The sequence below is a fragment of the Urocampus carinirostris genome, chromosome 2 (genome assembly GCF_059441175.1).
Source record: "Urocampus carinirostris isolate Australia breed hairy pipefish chromosome 2, RoL_Ucar_1.0, whole genome shotgun sequence".
NCBI classification, from domain to species: Eukaryota; Metazoa; Chordata; class Actinopteri; order Syngnathiformes; family Syngnathidae; genus Urocampus; species Urocampus carinirostris.
Genome location: NC_142350.1, coordinates 4,010,314 through 4,031,876, shown reverse-complemented (window position 1 = coordinate 4,031,876; position 21,563 = coordinate 4,010,314). Strand labels below are relative to the sequence as shown.

Sequence of the window (21,563 nt, the reverse complement as noted above, 5' to 3'; positions counted from 1 at the left end):
AAATTATCTGCCTCCTCCTCAATCCGCAAACTTGTTTTCTCTATGTTCAAAGCATTCTGGTCAGCTTTGGTCAAATAAAAATGTGAATCACCAAAATTCCCACACAGATTCAACATAATCTTTCTGGACATTCTTGTGAGGTCAGCTGACGGGTCTTTCGCAACATCTCCCACGCAGAAAATGAGTTTTTGGTACACAAAAGGCTCCTTAAGACCCTGAAAAGCCTTCTCTGTCTTCAAATATGAAGGCAAAGTTCAGAGTTGAAGCTTCAAACACTCGCCATCTTTTAGTCTGCAATCTTTGCATTTTTATCGCCTGTGGGGTTGGGGGGTGGTGTGTTAGAAACTCTCATTGCAAAACATGGGCACAGAAAAGCGACAAGACTAACTGGAGGAAAAACGACTACTTACTACTCACTACTACGTACTCCAGCATACAGTTGAACCCCGGTATACAACATGAATGAGTTCTGAAGTGGGGATCACAAAGGAAAATCTGTATAGGGAACCGGACGCAGGTGTGCTCAAAAACAAGGACAGTACTTATTAACAAAATACCAAACAAACAAGTAAGCACAAAGGAACTAAAATGTCCATACAAGAAATCAGAAACAAAAACCAAACCTGACAAAGTCTGGAATTCTGGAATTCTGGAAAACGCAGGGAACAGAGAAACTGTAAACAAACAACCTAACCTGACATGAAGGTATAAATGACAATGAAAACCAGGATGACAATGGCAGACAAAATAAAAAATGAGAATCACTCAACAAACTCAAGGTTTATTCAGTTTCCTCATGTTGAGGTTTTTGAGGTTTTCATTGCCCTCGTGTAGGTTTTAGATCAGGGGATGTGTAATCATAGTGTGTGGTTTGCATTAATCTGTGGTCCTGTGCAGCCCTTTGAGACTCCTTGTGATTAAGGGCTATACCTGTACATATAAACATGACTTGATAAACACGTGGAGATTTTCTTTTTTTAAAGGGTGCAGGACAATTTGGCACAGATGAGTGGTGATTGGACACACGTGCTCATTTCAAACCTCGATTGGGGCCCTCTGGTAGTAGGATGTGTGTCAGATACTAACAACCTATGTGGGCTACCTTAACTACTCATTTCCTGTTATGTGTCTTGGTACAGCCTGGTTGCAACCATCCCTCTCCCGGCCTTTGTACAATACTTTAATTTTTCTTTCTTTTTTTCCTTTTGGCACATTTGGTCTTTCGTAGGCGGTGGTCACACGGTCACGACTGAGCGATTACGTCACTGCTCAAGAATGCAAAGTGAATAAAACTTGATAATGCTATTGTACCATGCTCAGCGTTGGCTGACAGAAGATTAGGAAGCAGGGGTGTACTGATAAATTTGGGATATAAAATAAAATCAAACAAAATAATAACAAATAAATTCAAAATTATTTTTAAAGGAACAGTTCTACCACGCTTATGCCTCGGCTACGTCAATGCGGTGACGTCGCCACAGTCAAGCACACACCAAAAGAGCGGAAAAAAATAAGAAAACAACACTAACGTCTCATTTCAGTTCTCTAAATTGTTTTTGTGTTTTTATTTTGTAGGCCTGTTTTTATTCAAGAAAAGTATCACATGTGAATTCTTTAAAAGACGCTCCTGGTGCGTAGGTGGACCCCCAACACCACCAACCCCCACCCCCTTTTTCCAACCCCTCCTCCCCTCCAGCATAGTTATTTCGGAACATGTCATTACAAGTTTTGGACCTGCAAATGACATGCTTGAAAAATTTGTGATCCTGACTCAAGGAGGAGGAAGAAAAAAAGGAAAGAAGGGGGAAAAAGAAGTCCAACCCCCACTCAAAAGACTTCCCGTTAGAAGATAAGTCCAGTTAGGTTCCAGTCCACTTGTGTCATGTAGATTTCTTCCCCTCCTTCCTCCCAACTCGAAGAAAGTTCGCCGGATTTTGCCCCCACTCGGAACCGAATTGAGCCGCTTGACGAGAAGGCGACGAGGCTCCGCTCCGGTTCTCGATGGAGCTGCTTCGCATATTCGCTTTGTTCTTCTGGGCTGGGTTTTTCTTCCTCCGAGCCGGTGAGTTGGCCTGTTCCCTCGAACTTCTTTGTAGACACTTGTGAGATAATTCGAGGTGGATCCATTTTCTCTTTTCCTTTCCTTCTTTTATTCGCTCGTTTACCCTCATTCTTGTCGAACTTCATTTGAAGCCAAACTTGAAATAGAAAAGGCAATAAAAACTAGCTATAAAGACGTCATAGTTCAGTCCAAAAGTCGTATTCATTAGGGTGATAAGATGTTACTTTCAAGGCGACCTTTTGAGCTTCTTTTCTCATTTCGGTATTTGTTTGGGGTAGTTTTACATGAAGAAGAAACTGACAGCAAAAAAAAAAAAAAAACAGTTGAGAATGCGTTAAGAAGTCACCGAAGCTCCGTCCAGAATACTTACAATACACGACATCCTTTTGGGGACTTCATGTGGTCATTTGACGAAGTTAATACAACAACAATTATATTTGGATGGGCACAACAAAACAGACCAGGGACAATTTTGGGTTCAGAGCTGTGGGGGTGCTGAGTACCCTGTGTCTGACTGGTTATTTTTTCTCCTCTTTTTAGCAATTTTAGGTGATTTAGGATCATTTAACATTGTTCAAGAGTGTCACTTCTCATTCGTTAACATCACATTACACTTCAAACGGATCCACTGGAAAACACTGACAACCTTATACAAATATTTTAGGGGGAGGTTTTGTGTTTCTTTATAGTTTCTGTGTGTGCTTTTTACAGAAAAAAACGGTGAATGTCCTTGCTGGACCTGGGAGGATGACTACACTTAAAGCTTCTAAATATTCAACAATTAAGCAAGGCTGATCATTGTTGATTCAATGCAGCTAAAATAAAGACTAATATCTGTTGATGATTAAAAAGTCATCGTATTGGTTGGTAAAATAGTTGTTAACATAAACACTGTATAACATACTCTACAGTAATACAGCGGAACCTCCACAGAACACCAACCGAATGAAAGAGGAGCTGGGAGAGGTGGGAATGGTGCAAGGAATCAAATGGACTGAACCATTTCAAGGCAGTGGAGTATTACTGACGGTGCATTGTTAACATTTTTTTGTTTTTCCCTTTTTTATTTTATACTTCATTTAGCGTTTTTATTATACATAAGCCTATCATGTCCTTTATTAAGGAAAATAATTTTAAAATGCTATAGTTTTAGGGGGTACTTGGGGTAATTTTTAAAAAATGGCTCAAAAACGGCCTTTTTTATGAGGGATAGAACTAACCAGACTCATCCCAAAATCTGATGTCTTAAAGACGTTTTTATTTGGTTTATTTATTTAGTTGGAAAAAAATACCTGTCCTTTTCAAGGCAACCTTGTGCTTCTATTCTCATTCCAGTGTTTTTTGTCGTCTCGTTTGAAATCAAACTTGAAGAGGTAACTGCCAGAAAAAATAGTTGAAAATTATGTTAAAAAGACACCAAGGTTCTGTCTTGAGATTTCATCGGAAAAAAACTGAGGGCTAAATATAGACACGGGACGAAGCTAAAATTGAATTTGCATTATTTTGCATTTAATTAGCACAACACGATTTTAGACCTTTATTTTTTTGCATTAAACAGACCAGATATACCTCAAAATCTGCTGTCCAAAAGATGTCTTTATCTTGTTGAAAAAAGGCGTCATTTTTAAGATGTCTTTTTAGCGGCGACATATGGACACTAGACAAAGTTAACACAACAACAAAAATATAATTCAGACCACGTTGGATGGACAAAACACTACTGGATTTTAGATGTTTTTTGGGGAGGAAGATTCAGCCTAAAATACCACTTCCAAAAGATGTCCTCATTAAGTTAAAAAAAACAGACTTGTTGGGGAACAGGGTTATGTATGGACAAAACACACAATTTACTTTTGGGACCAAAATCGGACCCGGTGAGATGAACCCTTGAAATCCGACGTCCAAAAGAAGTCTTTTCTTGGTTGGAAATTAAGAAAACGTCCTTTTCAAGACGTCTTTCTGGGGGCTAAATATGGACATTCGATGAAGCTCACACTGCTACAAAAATTTAATTTGGACCATGTTGGATGGATTACACACAACTTGATTTATTTTTTTGATTAAAGTGGACATGGTCAGATATTTTTTGTTTTTACTTAAACAGACCAAATTTAGCCCAAAATACGTCTTTATTCGGTTAAAAATACGTTGTTTTCAAGACAACCTTTATTGGCTTAATTTGGATGTTAAGCTAAGACAGCAACAACATACAATTTAGACCACAGTGGATTGATTAAACACAACGCTATTTATTTTTTGCGACTAAAACAGCGCAGACCAGATTGAGTCCAAAAGATGTCCAGTAGTGGTTTGGTTGAGTATATTATTTTCTTTTTAATATTTGTACATTTTGTAAGGGTTATTGTTCTATATTCGTTATCAATTACCCATTATCGGTCAATTCATAATTCACTACAAAGCCACGGGCCGAGACACTTGTTCTCAGCCAAGGGGCCGAGTCAAGGTCCTAGCCACAGAGCCATGAAGTGATCAGTGCGAAATATAGATGTTCAAAGGATGATCCTAGACGTGGTATGTCCATATTTGGTGTCTGGTCGACCAAAGAATAACCCGGCTGCCCCCCCCCCCCCCCCTAAGTCAAGGGCTGCTAAAAGGCCCCCGTCGGCCCCTAATTAGAGGTTGCCCTACTGACAATAATGCTGAAAAACCTCCCCGCTGGCTACAAACAACCCGCTCCCCTTCTCTTTGAGTTCTCGTACTAATGTCATTATCTGACACCAGTCCTCGATATTTTCCCTCCCCACGCCCCTGCTCCAAGAAACAAGTGGTAGAATTTCTTTTGAGAATGTAGTTACAAAACATCCTGCTCTGTGCACTTAAAGATGCAGCGGCTTTTTTTCTCTTTTGGGTTCAGGTTGTGCGGCACCGTACCGCAGGGCCGACTCCACCCAGCAAAGCCACAAAGACAGCTTTTACGGCACAGCTGGCGCGCAAACACCAGCAAGCTACTTTCACTGAACCAAACTAAGTTTCTTTTTTTCTATTTTTCGCATACAATCGAATTTGGGCGCATTTAGGAACTGGACTCGTTGTGGGAATTATTTAAATCCAGCAAGAAAAAAAAAATTATATATTTTTTTTTGGTACCATAGTTATATTCCAGATTTGTTTACATCTAAATATGTAATTACACTGCAAAAATAAATTGTCAGAAACCATTGGTCTTATGTATATTTTTTCTGAAGATGAGCGAAAATATCTCATTTCAAAGATGCTAATTTTAAATAAAACATTTTTTTATCAAGATTAATATAAAATTTTTCAATGTGATGATTAACATGCTAGATAAGAATGTTGAAGTTTAATTTTAAATAAAATCGTATCCTCTCGGCTGCAGGTTATGGCTTCCCGCTTGCTGATAAAGCTTGCTTCATCCTTTTCCCACTCTTTGCTTCTCTAGCAACTCATGTCAGCCACTTGGCTGCAGGCTTCGGCTACCCACTATTGTTCTTGTGAGCTGCTCCTGCTTTTTCCTTCAGTGTCAGTCGCCTTCCACAGCTGATCATGCAAGTGAATGGAGCAGAGTCCGGCGATAAAGGCATTTTCTGATTTTTCTTTCTCTCCTCTCCTCCTATACTAGCCTTTTTGTAGCCAACATCAAGTTATTTGGTGCTTGTCATCTTTGACATTTTTTGCCATAGTTTCCTTCTCTAGCCACTCGTGTTGCCGAATTCCTTAAATTATTGTCCCGAAATTTTAACAAATTCAGCATCGCTCTTTCAATCTTTTACTGTCCTTTTGACTAGCGTCTCTTCCTAGCCTTTAAAATTAACCACTTACCCAGTGTTCTCGTTTGCCCGCGTCCCTGCATCCTAGACGCATCATTTTTGCTGGGGACGCATCGTCTCAAATCAACGTGCGTCCGTGGGACGCAACTTTTTTGCCACAAAATTGTCATTATTACCCGATTACTTTTTTTTTTACCGCACTCCAAACTTTTCGTCAGGCAGATCCGGCTGATGTTGTTTTGGTCTCGCGGTTCGAGTTTTCGTCTGCACTCCGATCTCGACCAACGAGATCTCGTTGTGTAGTGAAAGGAAGTCCTACTTTTTTTAGAGAATCGGCTTTTTTGGCTCAACTCATTAAAAAGAGCCGTCTCAAACGGCTCACTTGCTTTGATGATTGATATTACGAATTATGTTGTATAAAGAAGTTAAGAAAAAAAGGAAGTATAAAAGGAGAAAAATTTAAAAAAGACAGGTTTACGGTTGTCCCTTTAATCGGTATATTACCAACAACAATTTGATGCAGAAAATGAATTAATAATTTGATGATTAAAACTAAATGAATATATAGATTTATATTATATATTTGTCGCCGATATACGATTTCAACCTCAGTAACACTAAATTTTGGGGACCCATAGATCACTGTTGAGACCCATAGACTTTTGATCTTGCGACTCCCCGGGACCCATCACTTTTCAGAGGTAAAATGAACACTGCTTACCCCTACTCTGGCTAACTCCAGCTATTGGCTCCATTCAGCCGCTCCAGGTGTAACCAGCTTGCTTGGTCTTTTGTTGTTCCTGGCACGGATTAACAGTAGCCTTTATATTTTGTCGCTAGCTTGAATTCAGAGAATCTGATTTTTTTTTTTCCTTTTTAGGCTTCCATAGTTCGTCTTCTTGTAATGCACACACTTCAACTCTTATTCTAAGCTACAACGACCTTTTCTTTGTGAATTTTTACACACTCACCTTAAGAATTTGTATTCAGTTGTGAATTTTGACCCCAATGTTGTCCTTTTGATCTGTAAATCTCAGATTATTGTTGTAACTAAACTGATTCCTTGTTTCTCCCAGAGGGTTACATCTACAAAGTGCGGCGACTTTGCAAATTCTGCGACGTTCAAGCAACGTCTTGCAACGGACAAGGCAGCTGCAATGTGGAGTGCGACATCACCTCCATTTGTACGCATGACGATGACGTTTGCGTCACTATTTGGTGAGTATTCTGTCCAAACTTTGGGACGACTTGTATTATTTACTTTATCCGCCTCCCTTCCAAGGAGAAAGAAGGAAGACAACGTGACGATGGACACTGTGTGCCACAATCCGGCCCAAGAGCTTTACGGCCTCCTGCTTGACGACTACAACAACAGCAAGTGCCAGATGAAGGAGAAGAAGGGCATGGGCGCTGTCTTCTTTATCTGCTCCTGTTCTGAAGATGAGTGCAACCAGCAAGTCGTCTTCAGCTCGCGTGAGTCCCCCGCCTAAGTACCGTATTTTCACGACCACAAGACGCACAGTGTTATAAGGCGCACCCCCCAAAAATGTTTTTGTCATATATTTTCCATACATAAGGCGCACCGGACTATGAGACGCTACAGTGGGAATGTCAACAAAACAGTCAGATAGTTCAGTCAAACTTTTTAACCCCCATAACATTCCAACGGCTTGCAAAGAAGCAAATACATGTCTCAGACACGTACGGACACGGTGTCTACGATGTCACCAATCATTCAAATGCGGCATTCTGCATATCAGTAGGAAGGTTAAACTCTTGGGATTCAAGAAATGCCAACAATTTCTTAGTTTTTATTTTCTTTTTTGCTGGGAACTGTGTGAACAGCAAAAGGAATTTCATTGTGCAGGGAAATGTGGTTCTTTACTCTGCATATGACAATTAACACCATCCATCCATCCATTGTCTTCCGCTTATCCAAGGTCGGGTCGCGGGGGCAGCAGCGTTAAAAGGGAAGCCCAGACGTCCCTATCCCCAGCCACTTCCTCCAGCTCATCCGACGGGACCCCGAGGCGTTCCCAAGCCAGCCAAGAGACATAGTCTCTCCAACGTGTCCTGGGTCGCCCCCGGGGCCTCCTGCCGGTGGGACATGCCCGGAACACCTCCCGAGGTAGGCGTCCAGGAGGCATCCTTATTAGATGCCCGAGCCACCTCAACTGGCTCCTCTCAACGCGGAGGAGCAGTGACTTTAGACCGAGTCCCTCCCGGATGACTGAGCTTCTCACCTTATCTCTAAGGGAGAACCCAGCCACCCTGCGGAGGAAACTCATTTCGGCCACTTGTATCCGGGATCGAGTTCTTTCGGTCATGACCCAAAGTTCATGACCAAAGGTGAGGGTAGGAACGTAGATCGACCGGTAGATCGAGAGCTTTCCCTTTCGGCTCAGCTCCCTCTTCACCACGACGGACCGGTACAGGGTCCGAATGACGGCAGACGCTGCACCGACCCGTCTGTCGATCTCCCGTTCCATCCTACCCTCACTCGTGAACAAGAACCCAAGATACTTGAACTCCTCCACTTGGGGCAAGACCTCCTCCCCGACCCGGAGGGAGCATACCACCCTTTTCCGACTGAGAACCATGGCCTCGGACTTGGAGGTGCTGATCCTTCACGCTCTGCTCCGTATCGCTCCAGCGAGAGCTGAAGATAACGGCCTGAGGAAGCCAACAGCACCACGTCATCTGCAAAAGCAGTGACGCAATGCTGAGGCCCCCAAACCGGACTCCATCCCCGCCAAGGCTGCGCCTAGAAATTCTGTCCATAAAAATTATGAACAGAATCAGTGACAAAGGGCAGCCCTGGCGGAGCCCAACCCTCACTGGGAACGAATCCGACTTACTGCCGGCAATGCGGACCAGACTCTGGCACCGGGCATACAGGGACCGCACAGCCCGGATAAGACTGTGCGGTACCCCATACCCCCGAAGCACCCCCCACAGGGCCTCCCGAGGAACACTGTCGAATGCCTTCTCCAAGTCCACAAAACACATTGAGACCGGACTGGCAAACTCCCATGCACCCTCAAAGACCCTGCAGAGTGTATAGAGCTGGTCCAGTTTTCCACGGCCAGGACGAAAACCACACTGTTCCTCCTGAATCCGAGATTCGACTTCCTGGCAGACCCTCCTCTCCAGTACCCCTGAATAGACCTTACCAGGGAGGCTGAGAAGTGTGATTCCCCTGTAGTTGGAACACACTCTCCGGTCCCCCTTCTTAAAGACGGGAACCACCACCCCAGTCTGCCAGTCCAGAGGCACTGTCCCCGATGTCCACGCGATGTTGCAGAGGCGTGTCAACCATGACACGCCCACAACATCCAGAGCCTTAATAAAATCCGGGCGGATCTCATCGACCCCCCCCCCCCCCCCCCCGGGGCCCTGCCACCGAGGAGTTTTTTTTGACCACCTCGGTGACTTCAACCCCGGTGATACGAGAGCCCAACCCCGAGTCCTCAGGCGTGTCGGTGGGATTGAGGAGGTCTTCGAAGTACTCCGCCCACCGATTCACAACGTCCCGGGTCGAGGTCAGCAGCGCCCCATCGGCACTCTACACAGTGTCGATGGCACACCGCTTCCCCCCCTAAGACGCCGGATGGTGGACCAGAATTTCCTCGAAGCCGTTCGGAAGTCGGCTTCCATGGCCTCGCCAAACTCCTCCCATGCCCGAATTTTTGCCTCGGCAACCGCCGAAGCCGCATTCTGCTTGGCCAGCCGATACCTGCCAGCTGCTTCCAGAGTACCACAGGCCAGGAAGGCCCGATAAGACTCTTTCTTCAGCTTGACGGCATCCCTCACCGCCGGGGACCACCAGCAGGTGTGAGGGTTGCCGCCGCGGCAGGCACCGACTACCTTACGGCCACAGCCCCGATCAGCCGCTTCGACAATGGAGGCGCGGAACACGGTCCACTTGGACTCAATGTCCCCCGCCTCCCTCGGGACATGGGCAAAGTTCTGCCGGAGGTGTGAATTGAAACTTCTTCTGACAGGAGATTCTGCCAGCCGTTCCCAACAGACCCTCACGACACGCTTGGGTCTGCCGGGTCGGGCCGGCATCTTCCCCCACCATCGAAGCCAACCCACCACCAGGTGGTGATCAGTTGATAGCTCCGCCCCTCTCTTCACCCGAGTGACCAGAACATGTGGCCGCATGTCCGACGAAATGACGACAAAGTCGATCATCGAACTACGGCCTAGGGTGTCCTGGTGCCAAGTGCACATATGGACACCCTTATGTCTGAACATGGTGTTCATTATGGACAAACCATGACGGGCACAGAAGTCCAATAACGAAACACCACCCGGGTTCAGGTCAGGGGGGCCGTTCTTCCCAATCACGCCCCTCCAGGTCTCACTGTCATTGCTCACGTGAGCGTTGAAGTCTCCCAGCAGTACGAGGGAGTCCCCTGGGGGTGCACTCTCAAGCACACCCTCTAAGGACTCCAAGAAGGGTGGGTATTCCGAACTGCTATTTGGTGCATAAGTACAAACAACAGTCAGGACCCGTCCCCCCACCCGAAGGCGGAGGGAGGCTACCCTCTCGTCTACTGGGGTGAACCCCAACGTACGGGCGCCGAGCCGTGGAGCAAATAATATGCCCACACTTGCGCCTCTCACCACGGGTAACTCCAGAGTGGAAGAGAGTCCATCCCCTCTCGAGAGGACTGGTACCAGAGCCTAAGCCGTGCGTGGAGGTGAGTCCGACTATATCTAGTCGGAATTTCTCAACCTCACGCACCAACTCGGGCTCCTTCCCTGCCAGAGAGGTAACGTTCCATGTCCCAAAAGCCAGTTTCTGTAGCTGGGGATCGTCGCGCCATGGACCCCTCCTTTGGCCGCTACCCAGCTCTCTGCGCACCCGACCCCTTTGGCCCTTCCTACAGGTGGTGAGCCCTTGGGAAGAGGGTCCCACGTCGTCCCTTTGGGCTGTGCCCGGCCGGCCCCTGTGGGTAAGGGTCCGGCCACCAGGCGCTCGCCAGCGGACCCCACCTCCAGGCCTGGCTCCAGAAGGGGGCCCCGGTAACCCGCTTCCGGGCGAGGGAAATCGAGGACCAAAGTTTTGTGTCATCATAAGGGGTCTTCTGATCTGTGTTTTGTCTGGCCACTCACCTAGGACCTGTTTGCCATGGGTGACCCTACCAGGGGCTTAAAGCCCCCCGACAACATATTTCCTAGGATCATTGGGACACACAAACTCCTCCACCACAATAAGGTAGCAGATCAGGGAGGATGTTCAAATTAACACTTTGAATTGAATTTGAATTTAAAAACAGACTCATCACAGAAACATCAAGATCAGTCTGAAACAAGATACTGGGAAACTATAAAGCCGGGGTATCTCACCAAAGTTGTCTTGCAGCCATCACGTTCAATACTAATACGCAACCATTGTCTTCTTACATCCGTGAGTGTAGTAAATCGAACCGTGTGAAATATTTACACATTCCAAAACACGCAATAATGCCGACGAGTAAAACAAAAAAATCAGCCGGGAAGCATCTGCATTGATAGACGTTGCTTGTTGCTAGCTGTCTGTTTAGCCCCATAATTCCTGTTTACGAATACAGACTAGTAAAACCGTTTTCTCCATGCGGTAGAGCAACTTAACGTGTGATTCACATTCATCTTTTTCAGCTCATTGCAGGCTTTGTTTTGCCCTGATTTAGCCTATGCAAGCCTGTAAATGCTAAACAAGGCCTGCCTCCTTTACCTCCGAATAACTTTAGCCAATCTAGTCGGCAGCTGCTTGCCTTGGTTGCGAGACCTTGGTACTTAACATTGATCCGTATACAAGGCGCACTGTATTAGAAGGTGCATGGTCAGCTTTTTTTTTTTTTTCAAAAAGGCTTTTAGGTGTGCCTTATAGTCGTGAAGATACGGTAAAATAAATTAATGGAATACATATAAAGTCGGAGTACTAAAGATGGAACTTAAATCATCACCAAAATTAACCCACAGCAACAACGGATTCAATAGTTTGTACTTTCTTTATTTTGTATCAGGCTTAGATATGATATTTTTGGGTGTATTTTGTTGAATAAGCCTCGGATAATAAACTTTTGTCATTATGCCATTATGTTTACATGTTTTATGTATTTTTTTGTGGGTTGGTGTAGATATAATTCATATGTTACATATTCTATGATATTATGATTTATATACTTTTCTATTTTCCTTGATGCAGTCTTCCTTAACCATATTTAACAGCCATTTGAGTAGTTTTAATTTAGATTATGTTTTATATATATTATGATTTGTATTCATTTATATGTTTTCATCCCTGGAGTCATCATATAAAGTTTTACAGCAGTTTAAATAGATGTCATTTATGTCATTATCCATCCATCCATTATCTGCACCGCTTATCCTCAGTAGGGTCGTGGGGGTGCTGTAGCCCATCCCAGCTATCTTAGGGCAGGGGACACCCTGAACTGGTTGCCAGCCAGTCGCAGGGTACACAGGGACGAACAATTTGCTCGCTCAGTCACACCTAGGGACAATTTGGACCGGCCAATTAACCTGACATGCATGTTTTTGGAATGTGGGAGGAAACCGAAGTGCCCGGAGGAAACCCACGCAAGCACGGGGAGAACATGCAAACTCCGCACTGGAAGGTTCGATCTCACGACCTCAGAACTGTGCCGCACACACGCTAACCCAGACCTGGGCACTCCGGTCCTGGAGGGCCATACGTCCTGCCAGATTTTGAAGTTTGCTCTTCTTTAACTCAGGTGATACAAATTATAACCTCGTTAGCAAGCTAGCAAGTGCTCGTTAACGATACTGGTGATTGGAATCACCTGTATTGGATCAGAGAAACCTCAAAAATCATGCAGAACATACGGCCCTCCAGGACCGGAGTGCCCAGGTCTGCGCTAACCACTGCGTCGCCGTGCTGTTATGTCATTATCTTGTCTCATCACATTAGCTGCACCGCTTATCCTCAATAGGGTCGCGGGGGTGCTGGAGCCCATCCCAGCAATCATCGGGCAGTGGGCAGGGGATACCCTGAACTGGTTGCCAGCCAATCGCAGGGCACACAGGGACAGACAACTCGCTTGCTCATTCCCCCCCCCTAGGGACAATTTGGACCAGCCAATCCACCTGAAATGCATGTCTTTGGAATGTGGCAGGAAACCGTAGTGCCCGGAGGAAACCCACGCAATCACGGGGAGAACATACAAACTCCGCACAGAAAGTCCGGTAGCTGGATTTGAACCCACACAGGAGGGTCCTAAGACCTTAGAACTGTGCCGCACACGCGCTAACCACTGCGCCGCCGTGCTGCCCGTTATGTCATTATATTGTGTCATATTATAATAATGATTTATATTCGTTTATCTATTTTTTACTTTATAATACCTTACAGCAGTTTGAGTAGATATGATTGTTATGTATTGTATTTATTTGTATTATTTCATCCATCCAATCTTCATAAAAACATTTAATCTGTTTTTATTAACACAGCAAAAAAACATTGGTTTTGCTCATTTAAAATATAACTTTTTACATTTTTAGATTAACATAGTAAAACTGAGAAAAAATAATTCATGCAATTGATAAATATATATAATATTGCAATCTTGCAATCTTATGAAATGTATTTTAATTTATTTTATAATGAGAAAATAGTGGTAATAAAATTAGAAAAATAATATGCCCTAAGAAAAAAAATATCATTTTGCAAATATTAATTCACATTTCAAATGTATCTGTTACTTAATTTGCAATCCAAGAATTGCTTTTTTTAATTTGGTTTCCCTTGTGTTCCAATTAAAAATAATGATAAAATGAGAATAAAGTACTTATAATGAGCAAAATGTTATCATATTGCAAATATTTTTGCACATATGAAATATATTTTTTTAAGAATTTAAGTATTGCTCATTCGTAATTGTATTTTTTAGTAATTTTACAATTTAAAAATATCATAAATAAATAAAAAATACTTCCTGCATTTGGCAATTTTGTCTCTTATGAGATCATTTTTTTAAAGAATATTCTATCTTAAAATTATTTTTGCTAAAATAGTTAAAGTGATGATTATTTTCCTTCAGGTTTTTGGCCTGCTATATTTGTTTTCTTCAAAACATATGTTAGTGTCCGCGTTCGGAATTTTCCAGACTTTCCCCTTCCAAAAATATTCAAGTGAAGAAACGCGTCTGGTACAGTCGCAGGTTTGTTGCTCGGTCTCGCTCCTCGCTCTGCAAAACCAAACAAACCGTCTGGGGGCCACGCTGAGCATTTCAGACTTGTGGTTTCCTGTTTAGAAAGAAAAAAAAACGGGCCACGCTTCCTCCACCCTTATTTACTCAGCTTCGTTCGGAGGCTTACACCAGCGACGTCTGCAACAATAGAAAAACGCTTCCACCGTTGCTGCTCTCGTAAAAATATTTCATGTGTGTGTCACCTGGGGGCCGCGTGGGGGAGGGGAACCATTTTCTCTCGAGCAAGCACATCCGGAAGGAGTTGACTTTGGCCCCGGTGACAAATCTTGACACGAAAACACATCAGGTGACGCCTTCTGCTTTATCCTTCCGCATTTTTATGCTCGAGGGAGGCTTAAGGCAGACATTTTCCCAGACATGGAACAAATTCCGAGAACTTTTATTTGGGTTATTGGGAGAAACGTGCCCCGTTGTCGATAAATACTGAACTGATACTTTACTTTGAAATATGAACTGAGATTTAGTTTTTCCCACTGATAACGGACAAAATGTATTCTCAATCGATTCATTAATACTTACTCCCTATATCCGAAACAACCATGACAAAGACATTGTTATGTGAACCACTGACATATAGATATTGTAGAAAGTGCATATTATTATGTAAAAATAAGTCACTTCTGAACATGATACAAGTCTCATTTTTTGAATATTTTTTTCTTTGTTTTAGTATGTTTAATTATCTATAGGGGGAATTGAGAAAAACATCCTAAAAGGTACAGCGTGTAATGTTTGATTCTTAGATGACTCTCTACAGTGTAGTCCAACCAAGAACAAGTGCTACAAAGCACAAAGAAGAATGCAAACTACGGAGACTCGGTGACCAAAACTGCACAATTTTATTTAGCATTTTTGCTAAGCCTTTTTTTTTAGTCTTTCGGGTACCTGTAGCCGCAAGATGTCAGACAATTGTGTCAGGTCCCTTTAGGTGAGCCTCATGTTATGTCATATAAATGCTAATTCCTCAACCTAGGATTATTTGAAAAATGCATGTTTAGTTGACAGTTCATTATTTTTGCTTATTATTGAAATCTGCATTGCTATATTTTTTAAGAATGAAGTTTTATTTTACCGCTGGAAGTCAGGTCATCTTTATTTGTAGAGCCCTTATTCACAAAGAGTCTCAAAGGGCTGCACAGACAACAGATTATTGGAACTAAATATTACACACTGTCCCTACAAGTGAAAATAAAAAATAACCAGCCAGACACTCCGGGTTCTCAGCACCCCATAACTAAAAATCTCCCCTGATCAATACTATCCTATATTTGCTTGAATCAGGTCAATACCGAAAACACCAGTATCGCCCACCCATAATCTGCAGAGCGTAGGAAGAGTGAAAAGGCGTGCATTTGCCAGGTTGGCCTTTTAAAATACGCAAAATTGTCTTATCTTGCAAATTGTAGATCATTGTGCTCAATTCAACATATATTTTCCACCAAGGATGGAAATAACATACTTCAAATGAGCAAAAATCATCTGCTATGATATTTTGAGTATATCGGTCTTATTCTACCTTAATACACTTTTTTTTTTCTTCTTGGGGTTTGGGTTCCTGTTAGGACTCCACTTGAATCGAGACTCTTTTTTTTTTTTTTTTTTTACCCCCACTTTTCATGCTACGCTAACACATACAAAAAACTTATTTAGGGACGAGCATGACTTCTATTCTCTAGGACTCTCCCCACTCTGTTCTTCCTTCTCAAAAATAAAAAAAGATGAAGAGAAAAGAAGATGGGTGTGGTGGAAAATAAAGCATAAGGGCTTTTTGAACTAAGTTGGGAATTGTTAACACATAATTACGGTAATAGAGAAAAATATTTAACTTTTAACACCTCAAACGACACACTCCACCCACAAAGAAAATTAAGTATAATATCTTGAAAAATCCCACTTAAAATAGGCAAGATTTTTGTTTTTGCAGTGCAGTGGAAAGCTAATATTTTTCTGTGGCATGTGGGCGTCAGCCCCGGATTCGCAGGTAGCGGTGATCCTGGTGAGCCTGGTACCCCTGCTGGCAATGGCGGCAATGGTGGCGGGCTCCTTCTATTGCTACCGCGTCTACCTTCGTCGGCGGGCGGGCATCAAGTGCAAGAAGGGTGCCCCCTTGGACTTCAGTGACGGGCATGCCATAATGGGCGAGGACGAAGGATCGGACAGCAGCTCCACGCTCGCCAACAATCTCAACCACAACACGGAGCTGCTGCCCATCGAGCTGGATGCCCTGGTGGGCAAGGGCCGCTTTGCCGAGGTCTACAAGGCCAAACTTAAGCAGGGCGGGGAGCAGGCCTTCGAGACAGTGGCCGTCAAGATCTTCTCCTGTGAGGAGTACGCCTCCTGGAAGAACGAGAAGGACATCTTTTCGGACGCCGACCTGCGCCACCCGCATGTGCTGCACTTCTTGACTGCCGAGGAGAGGAAAGCCAGCCGCCAATATTGGCTCATCACAGCCTACCAGCCTGGGGGAAACCTGCAGGACTACCTGAGCCGATACGTGCTGAGCTGGCCGCAGCTACGCCTGCTGGGGGGGTCCCTGGCTGCAGGCTTGGCGCACCTGCACGGCGAGCGCACGCCCTGCGGGCGATTCAAGGTGCCCATCGCCCATCGAGACGTGAAGAGCTCCAACATTCTGGTCAAGGCCGACCTCACTTGCTGCCTATGCGATTTCGGACTGGCGCTAAGGCTAGACAACTCGCTCTCCGTTGATGAGCTCGCCAACAGCGGGCAGGTAAGTCAAGCAGGCAGGTGGCACTCCTATACATCGGGAGAGCCTTTTGTCATTGTCAACTTTATTGTCAAATATGCTATATGCACAACATTCGAGGTAAGATCTTAAGCCAGAGCCAAGTTCGCGTCCGGCCGGGCCTAAATTGTCAATCATTACGTTTGGGTTCGGGCCGGGGTTCGCTCTTGCTTTTTTTTTTTTAATGCACTCGTTTTTGTTCTTTGTTTTTTTTTTTTTTTTTTTTTTTTTTCTCCCGTCTCGCAACAACGTGTCCGTCCGCTTGACGCTTCTGCACGCTCAACGCATCTGTGCGCTCTGCGGCGCGAGTTGGGGACAGAATGCATCGCACGTATCATCCACAAAGAAAAAAAAAACAACTACAACAGTAACGGGTGGATAATTGAGAAAAAAAAGTCAGTGAGAGAGAATACCCCCTTCTCATGAATATGAAAATTGCTTCAGGTTGGTTAGTAGTTAATTTGCTAGGCTTAAACTGGGCCGGGCTTTAATACCCGCGGGCCCAGGTCGGGTCGGGTTGGATTTTTTTAGGGCTGATCTTACCTTACTACAGCATACAGCACAGATGAAATGACTTCCTCTCACCTCATATGCAAACATGCAATAAATATTTTAAGAGGTGGAAATAGGCTCAATCAAATGTTACACCAACTCTACAGACAAAAGTTTATTCTTCAGCACATTTTGTTTCATTGTGTGACCTTTGATGATTTTGTCAAATTTATGAAACCAGAATCATGCCAGAGCCTGTATTCCAAATGTACCACTTTAAACTAGTCTTCCTCCGGCAATTACTTAAGATCATTGAGGCTCATTTTGACATTCATTGAAATAATGGTTTCAAAATAAGGTGCAAGCAAGGAATTTTGTAAAAACGTCACAAAATTCCGCAAACGAGGATACAGACGTATTTACTTTTGGCGCAGACCGTGCAGAGCGAGAGACAGGGAACACAGATCCATAACTCCACTCATCACTACCGCTCACCCAATCAAACTGCTTGTGGTGCTCCTCTGGTGTTTTGCCGTATTTACAGTTTGTTTTGTTGATTTTTATCATAAGGTGTCTCAACAGTGAACACGGATTACTTACCGAGCGTCCATCTGAAGGATAACTTGGCGCGATGTACAGTTAAAACGACTCTTTGTTTGTTTGACACTTTTACTGTAAACTGTAGTTAAAAATGTGACCTACAGTATGATGGACAGTACCATTATTTTCCTCAGCGTTGGTTTCGCTCTGCGTACATTACAATAGGCTTTATTTTCTAAAAATTTGAACTTTATGGCAAAAATTTGCATTGTATCATTTATGTCTCCGAGGCATATGCACTCATGGAAAGAGCGAGCCATAGGTTCCAGCCCCCTATTGTAAAATTTTAAAAGAATCGAAAAATGAGAATATTCATACAAGTCACTATGACTTCCGGGGTGAGAGGACGCTGGCGTGTATGTCGCCGCTTCTCACTCCAAAAACTTTTCCAAACTTTTTCGAAGCTCAGATACTTTTTCTGATTTTTCTTTTGCCCTTCTGTTTTGGACTGTGGGTACTTTGGTTGATGTAACCTGAACCAACATTTCACTTTATCAATCAAACCCTCGTAACTTAGCCCTCGGGCTAACTTAAACATACCAGCTGTCACAGCACCGGCCTCTCTCCCTCGTCATGGCGTGCCAAAACCTCGCCGCTTTTGGATTATTCCTGATACTCCTGACGTTCTGCCACCATCCAGCGACAGGATTGCTCCAGTATTCTATCGCAGATCTTCTCCGGATCCGGTGGATTGCGCGGGGGCCTCCGCCACCGGAGCTGCTCCACCATCCTGACATAACTCGCCTGCCTCGACGCCGCTACATTCACCGCGGATCGCGCAGGCACGTCGAGTATAAAAACCCTGGTTCAATCACCTCGACCTGGTCCACATCTCGACGCCCTCCCATAAACTGCGGCCGTAGGGCTAACTGCCATACATTAGCCCGCCTAGCTAGGTCGGCTAACAGCACTGCCGCCGTCAAACAAGACACCTCCGCCGTCAACTTTGGATTGCTGAACGTCCGCTCACTCAGGAACAAGGGCCACCTCATCCAAGACGTCCTCGCTGAACGAAAACTCGACTTCCTCGTTTTAACAGAAACTTGGCAACAAACAAACGACTTCGCTGCTCTGAATGACTCCACTCCTCCCGGCTTTGTTTACATCTGCCGTCCCCGTGGCAACGGCCGTGGAGGAGGTCTCGCGGTAATTCACCGCGAGAAGTGGAAAGTCTTGCCTGTCTCCGTCACTTCATCGACTTCCTTTGAATGTCTGGTGTTTAAGCTCCCCGGACCCACGCCAACCATTATTGCTTCAATTTATCGCCCCCCAAAGCCACATAGTGATTTTATCAATGAATTCTCCAGCTTAATTACACATTTATCCACTCTCTCGCCAAATTTAATTTTATTAGGAGATTTCAATATTCACATGGACAACCCCAACCTGCCACTCACCAGAGACTTCACATCCTGCCTGGAGAGTCTCGGGATACACAGCCTTATTGACTTCCCCACCCACATTAAAGGCCACACATTGGACTTGGTTTGCTGCTCTGGCCTCTCTACTTCCAAGCCCACTTCCAACGTTTTTCCTGAATCTGATCATGTCCTCCTCACTTTTAACACCGTACTCTGTCTCTCTACTGTCAAAACCTCCCGTCTCATTTCTTTTCGTAATACCAAAAATATCAACATTGACACCCTCTGCTCCATTATTGACTGTTCCCCACCCCCAGAAGCTCTTTCAAGCCCGGATGAGCTTACCACTCACTACAATACCTGCCTCACAAATATTCTAAATTCTCTTGCCCCCCTGAAAACCAGGACTGCCTCATTCTCCACATCTGCCCCCTGGTTTACACCCGCTCTTCGGTCAATGAAATCAAAGAACCGCCAACTTGAGCGACTCTATAAGAAAACCGGCCTCACCATCCATAAGGACATGTACACTACCCATACTGCTAAATACAAGGACCAAATTGCACAAACCAAATCCAGCTACTACTCCGGCCTCATCCTTTCCAACGAAGGAAATTCAAGAACTCTCTTCTCTGTCATTAACAAAATCCTCCAGCCACCAAATTCTCTCCCCCTCCACCTGTACTCCACAGCAACCTGCAACTCCATAATGGAGTACTTCAATCACAAAATCCTTAAGATTCATCACCAACTCCATCAAAACCTGTCTGCTCCCTCCCCATCTGAATTTCCTTCTCCTTGCCACTTCTTCTCCAGTTTTGCTCCACCCACGACTGCTAAATTATCCAACCTCATACTCAAATCCAAGCCCACCACTTGCCAGCTCGATCCCCTCCCTTCATCCCTTGTTAAATCCTGCCTCCCTTCCCTGCTTCCTCTCATATCTGCCATTATTCACTCCTCACTCTCTTCTGGTATTGTCCCATCACTTTTCAAAACCGCTGCTGTTACTCCTACACTTAAAAAACATGGTGCTGACCCCAACAACTTCGACAACCTCCGCCCCATCTCCAACCTTCCATTTATTTCAAAAATCCTTGAAAAAACTGTTGCTGCTCAACTCCACTCGCACCTGTCCCTCCACTCTCTCTATGAGCCCTTTCAGTCTGGTTTCCGCCCCCGCCACAGCACAGAGACTGCCCTAATCCGTATTGTAAATGATCTCCTCATAGCATCCGACTCCGGTTTAGTCTCCATCCTCATCCTCCTAGACTTGAGCGCCGCCTTCGACACAATCTCTCACCCTATCCTCCTCAATAGACTCTCCTCCATTGGTCTCACCCATACTCCCCTCAGTTGGTTCCATTCCTATCTCACTGGCCGCACTCAGTTTGTCCAGCTGAAATCCTTCACCTCAAAGCCCTCCCTAGTCACCACAGGTGTACCCCAGGGATCTGTCTTAGGTCCTCTTCTCTTCATCGTCTACCTCTTGCCTCTTGGTCATATCCTCCGCAAATTTAATATCCACTTTCACTGCTTTGCTGATGACACCCAACTCTACCTCTCCTGCAAACCAAACTCCATACTCCCACCTCCCTCCCTCACCTCTTGCCTTTCCGAACTCAAAACATGGTTCACAACAAACTTTCTTAAATTAAATGCCAATAAAACAGAATTCCTCCTTCTTGGCACCAAATCCACTTTATCCAAAGTAAACAACTTCTCTCTCAACATCGACAGCTCCTTAGTGTCCCCCTCCCCCCAGGTCAAGAGTCTGGGTGTCATCCTGGATAGCATGCTTACCTTCCACTCACATATCAACACCATCACCCGCACTGCTTATTTCCACCTCCGCAATATTACCAGACTCCGCCCTTCCCTCACCCCCCGCACTACTGCTATTCTCGTCCACAGTCTTGTCACATCCCGCCTTGACTACTGCAATGCTCTCCTCTTCGGCCTTCCCCAAAAGTCCCTCCATAAAATTCAGCTGGTTCAAAACGCCTCTGCTCGCATCATCACAAAAACATCTTCCCAGCAGCACATCACCCCCGTTCTCCAACAGCTACACTGGCTTCCTGTTCAGCATCGCATCAGCTACAAACTCATCTTATATACATATATGGCCATTCACAACCTGGCTCCTCCTTACCTGTCCGACCTTCTCCAGGTGCACGTCCCCACTCGCTCCCTCAGATCCTCGTCCTCCCTCCGACTGTCAGTGCCCCCTGCCCATCTGAGCACCATGGGAGCCAGAGCCTTCAGTCGCGCTGCTCCCAAGCTTTGGAACAATCTACCTCCGGACCTCCAAAA

General features: G+C 44.8%; 1 protein-coding gene across 1 annotated transcript in view; it reads left to right on the top strand.

Moving 5' to 3' along the window:
* The first annotated feature begins 1,343 nt into the window (after nt 1–1,343).
* tgfbr2b (transforming growth factor beta receptor 2b) overlaps nt 1,344–21,563 on the top strand; it is a 31,243-nt gene continuing 11,023 nt past the window's right edge. The window contains exons 1-4 of the mRNA XM_088328440.1: nt 1,344–2,062; nt 6,888–7,029; nt 7,094–7,284; nt 16,022–16,782. Coding sequence (XP_088184566.1) covers nt 2,002–2,062; nt 6,888–7,029; nt 7,094–7,284; nt 16,022–16,782 — 1,155 coding nt within the window. The 5' untranslated portion in view covers nt 1,344–2,001. The remainder of the gene's footprint in view (nt 2,063–6,887; nt 7,030–7,093; nt 7,285–16,021; nt 16,783–21,563) is intronic.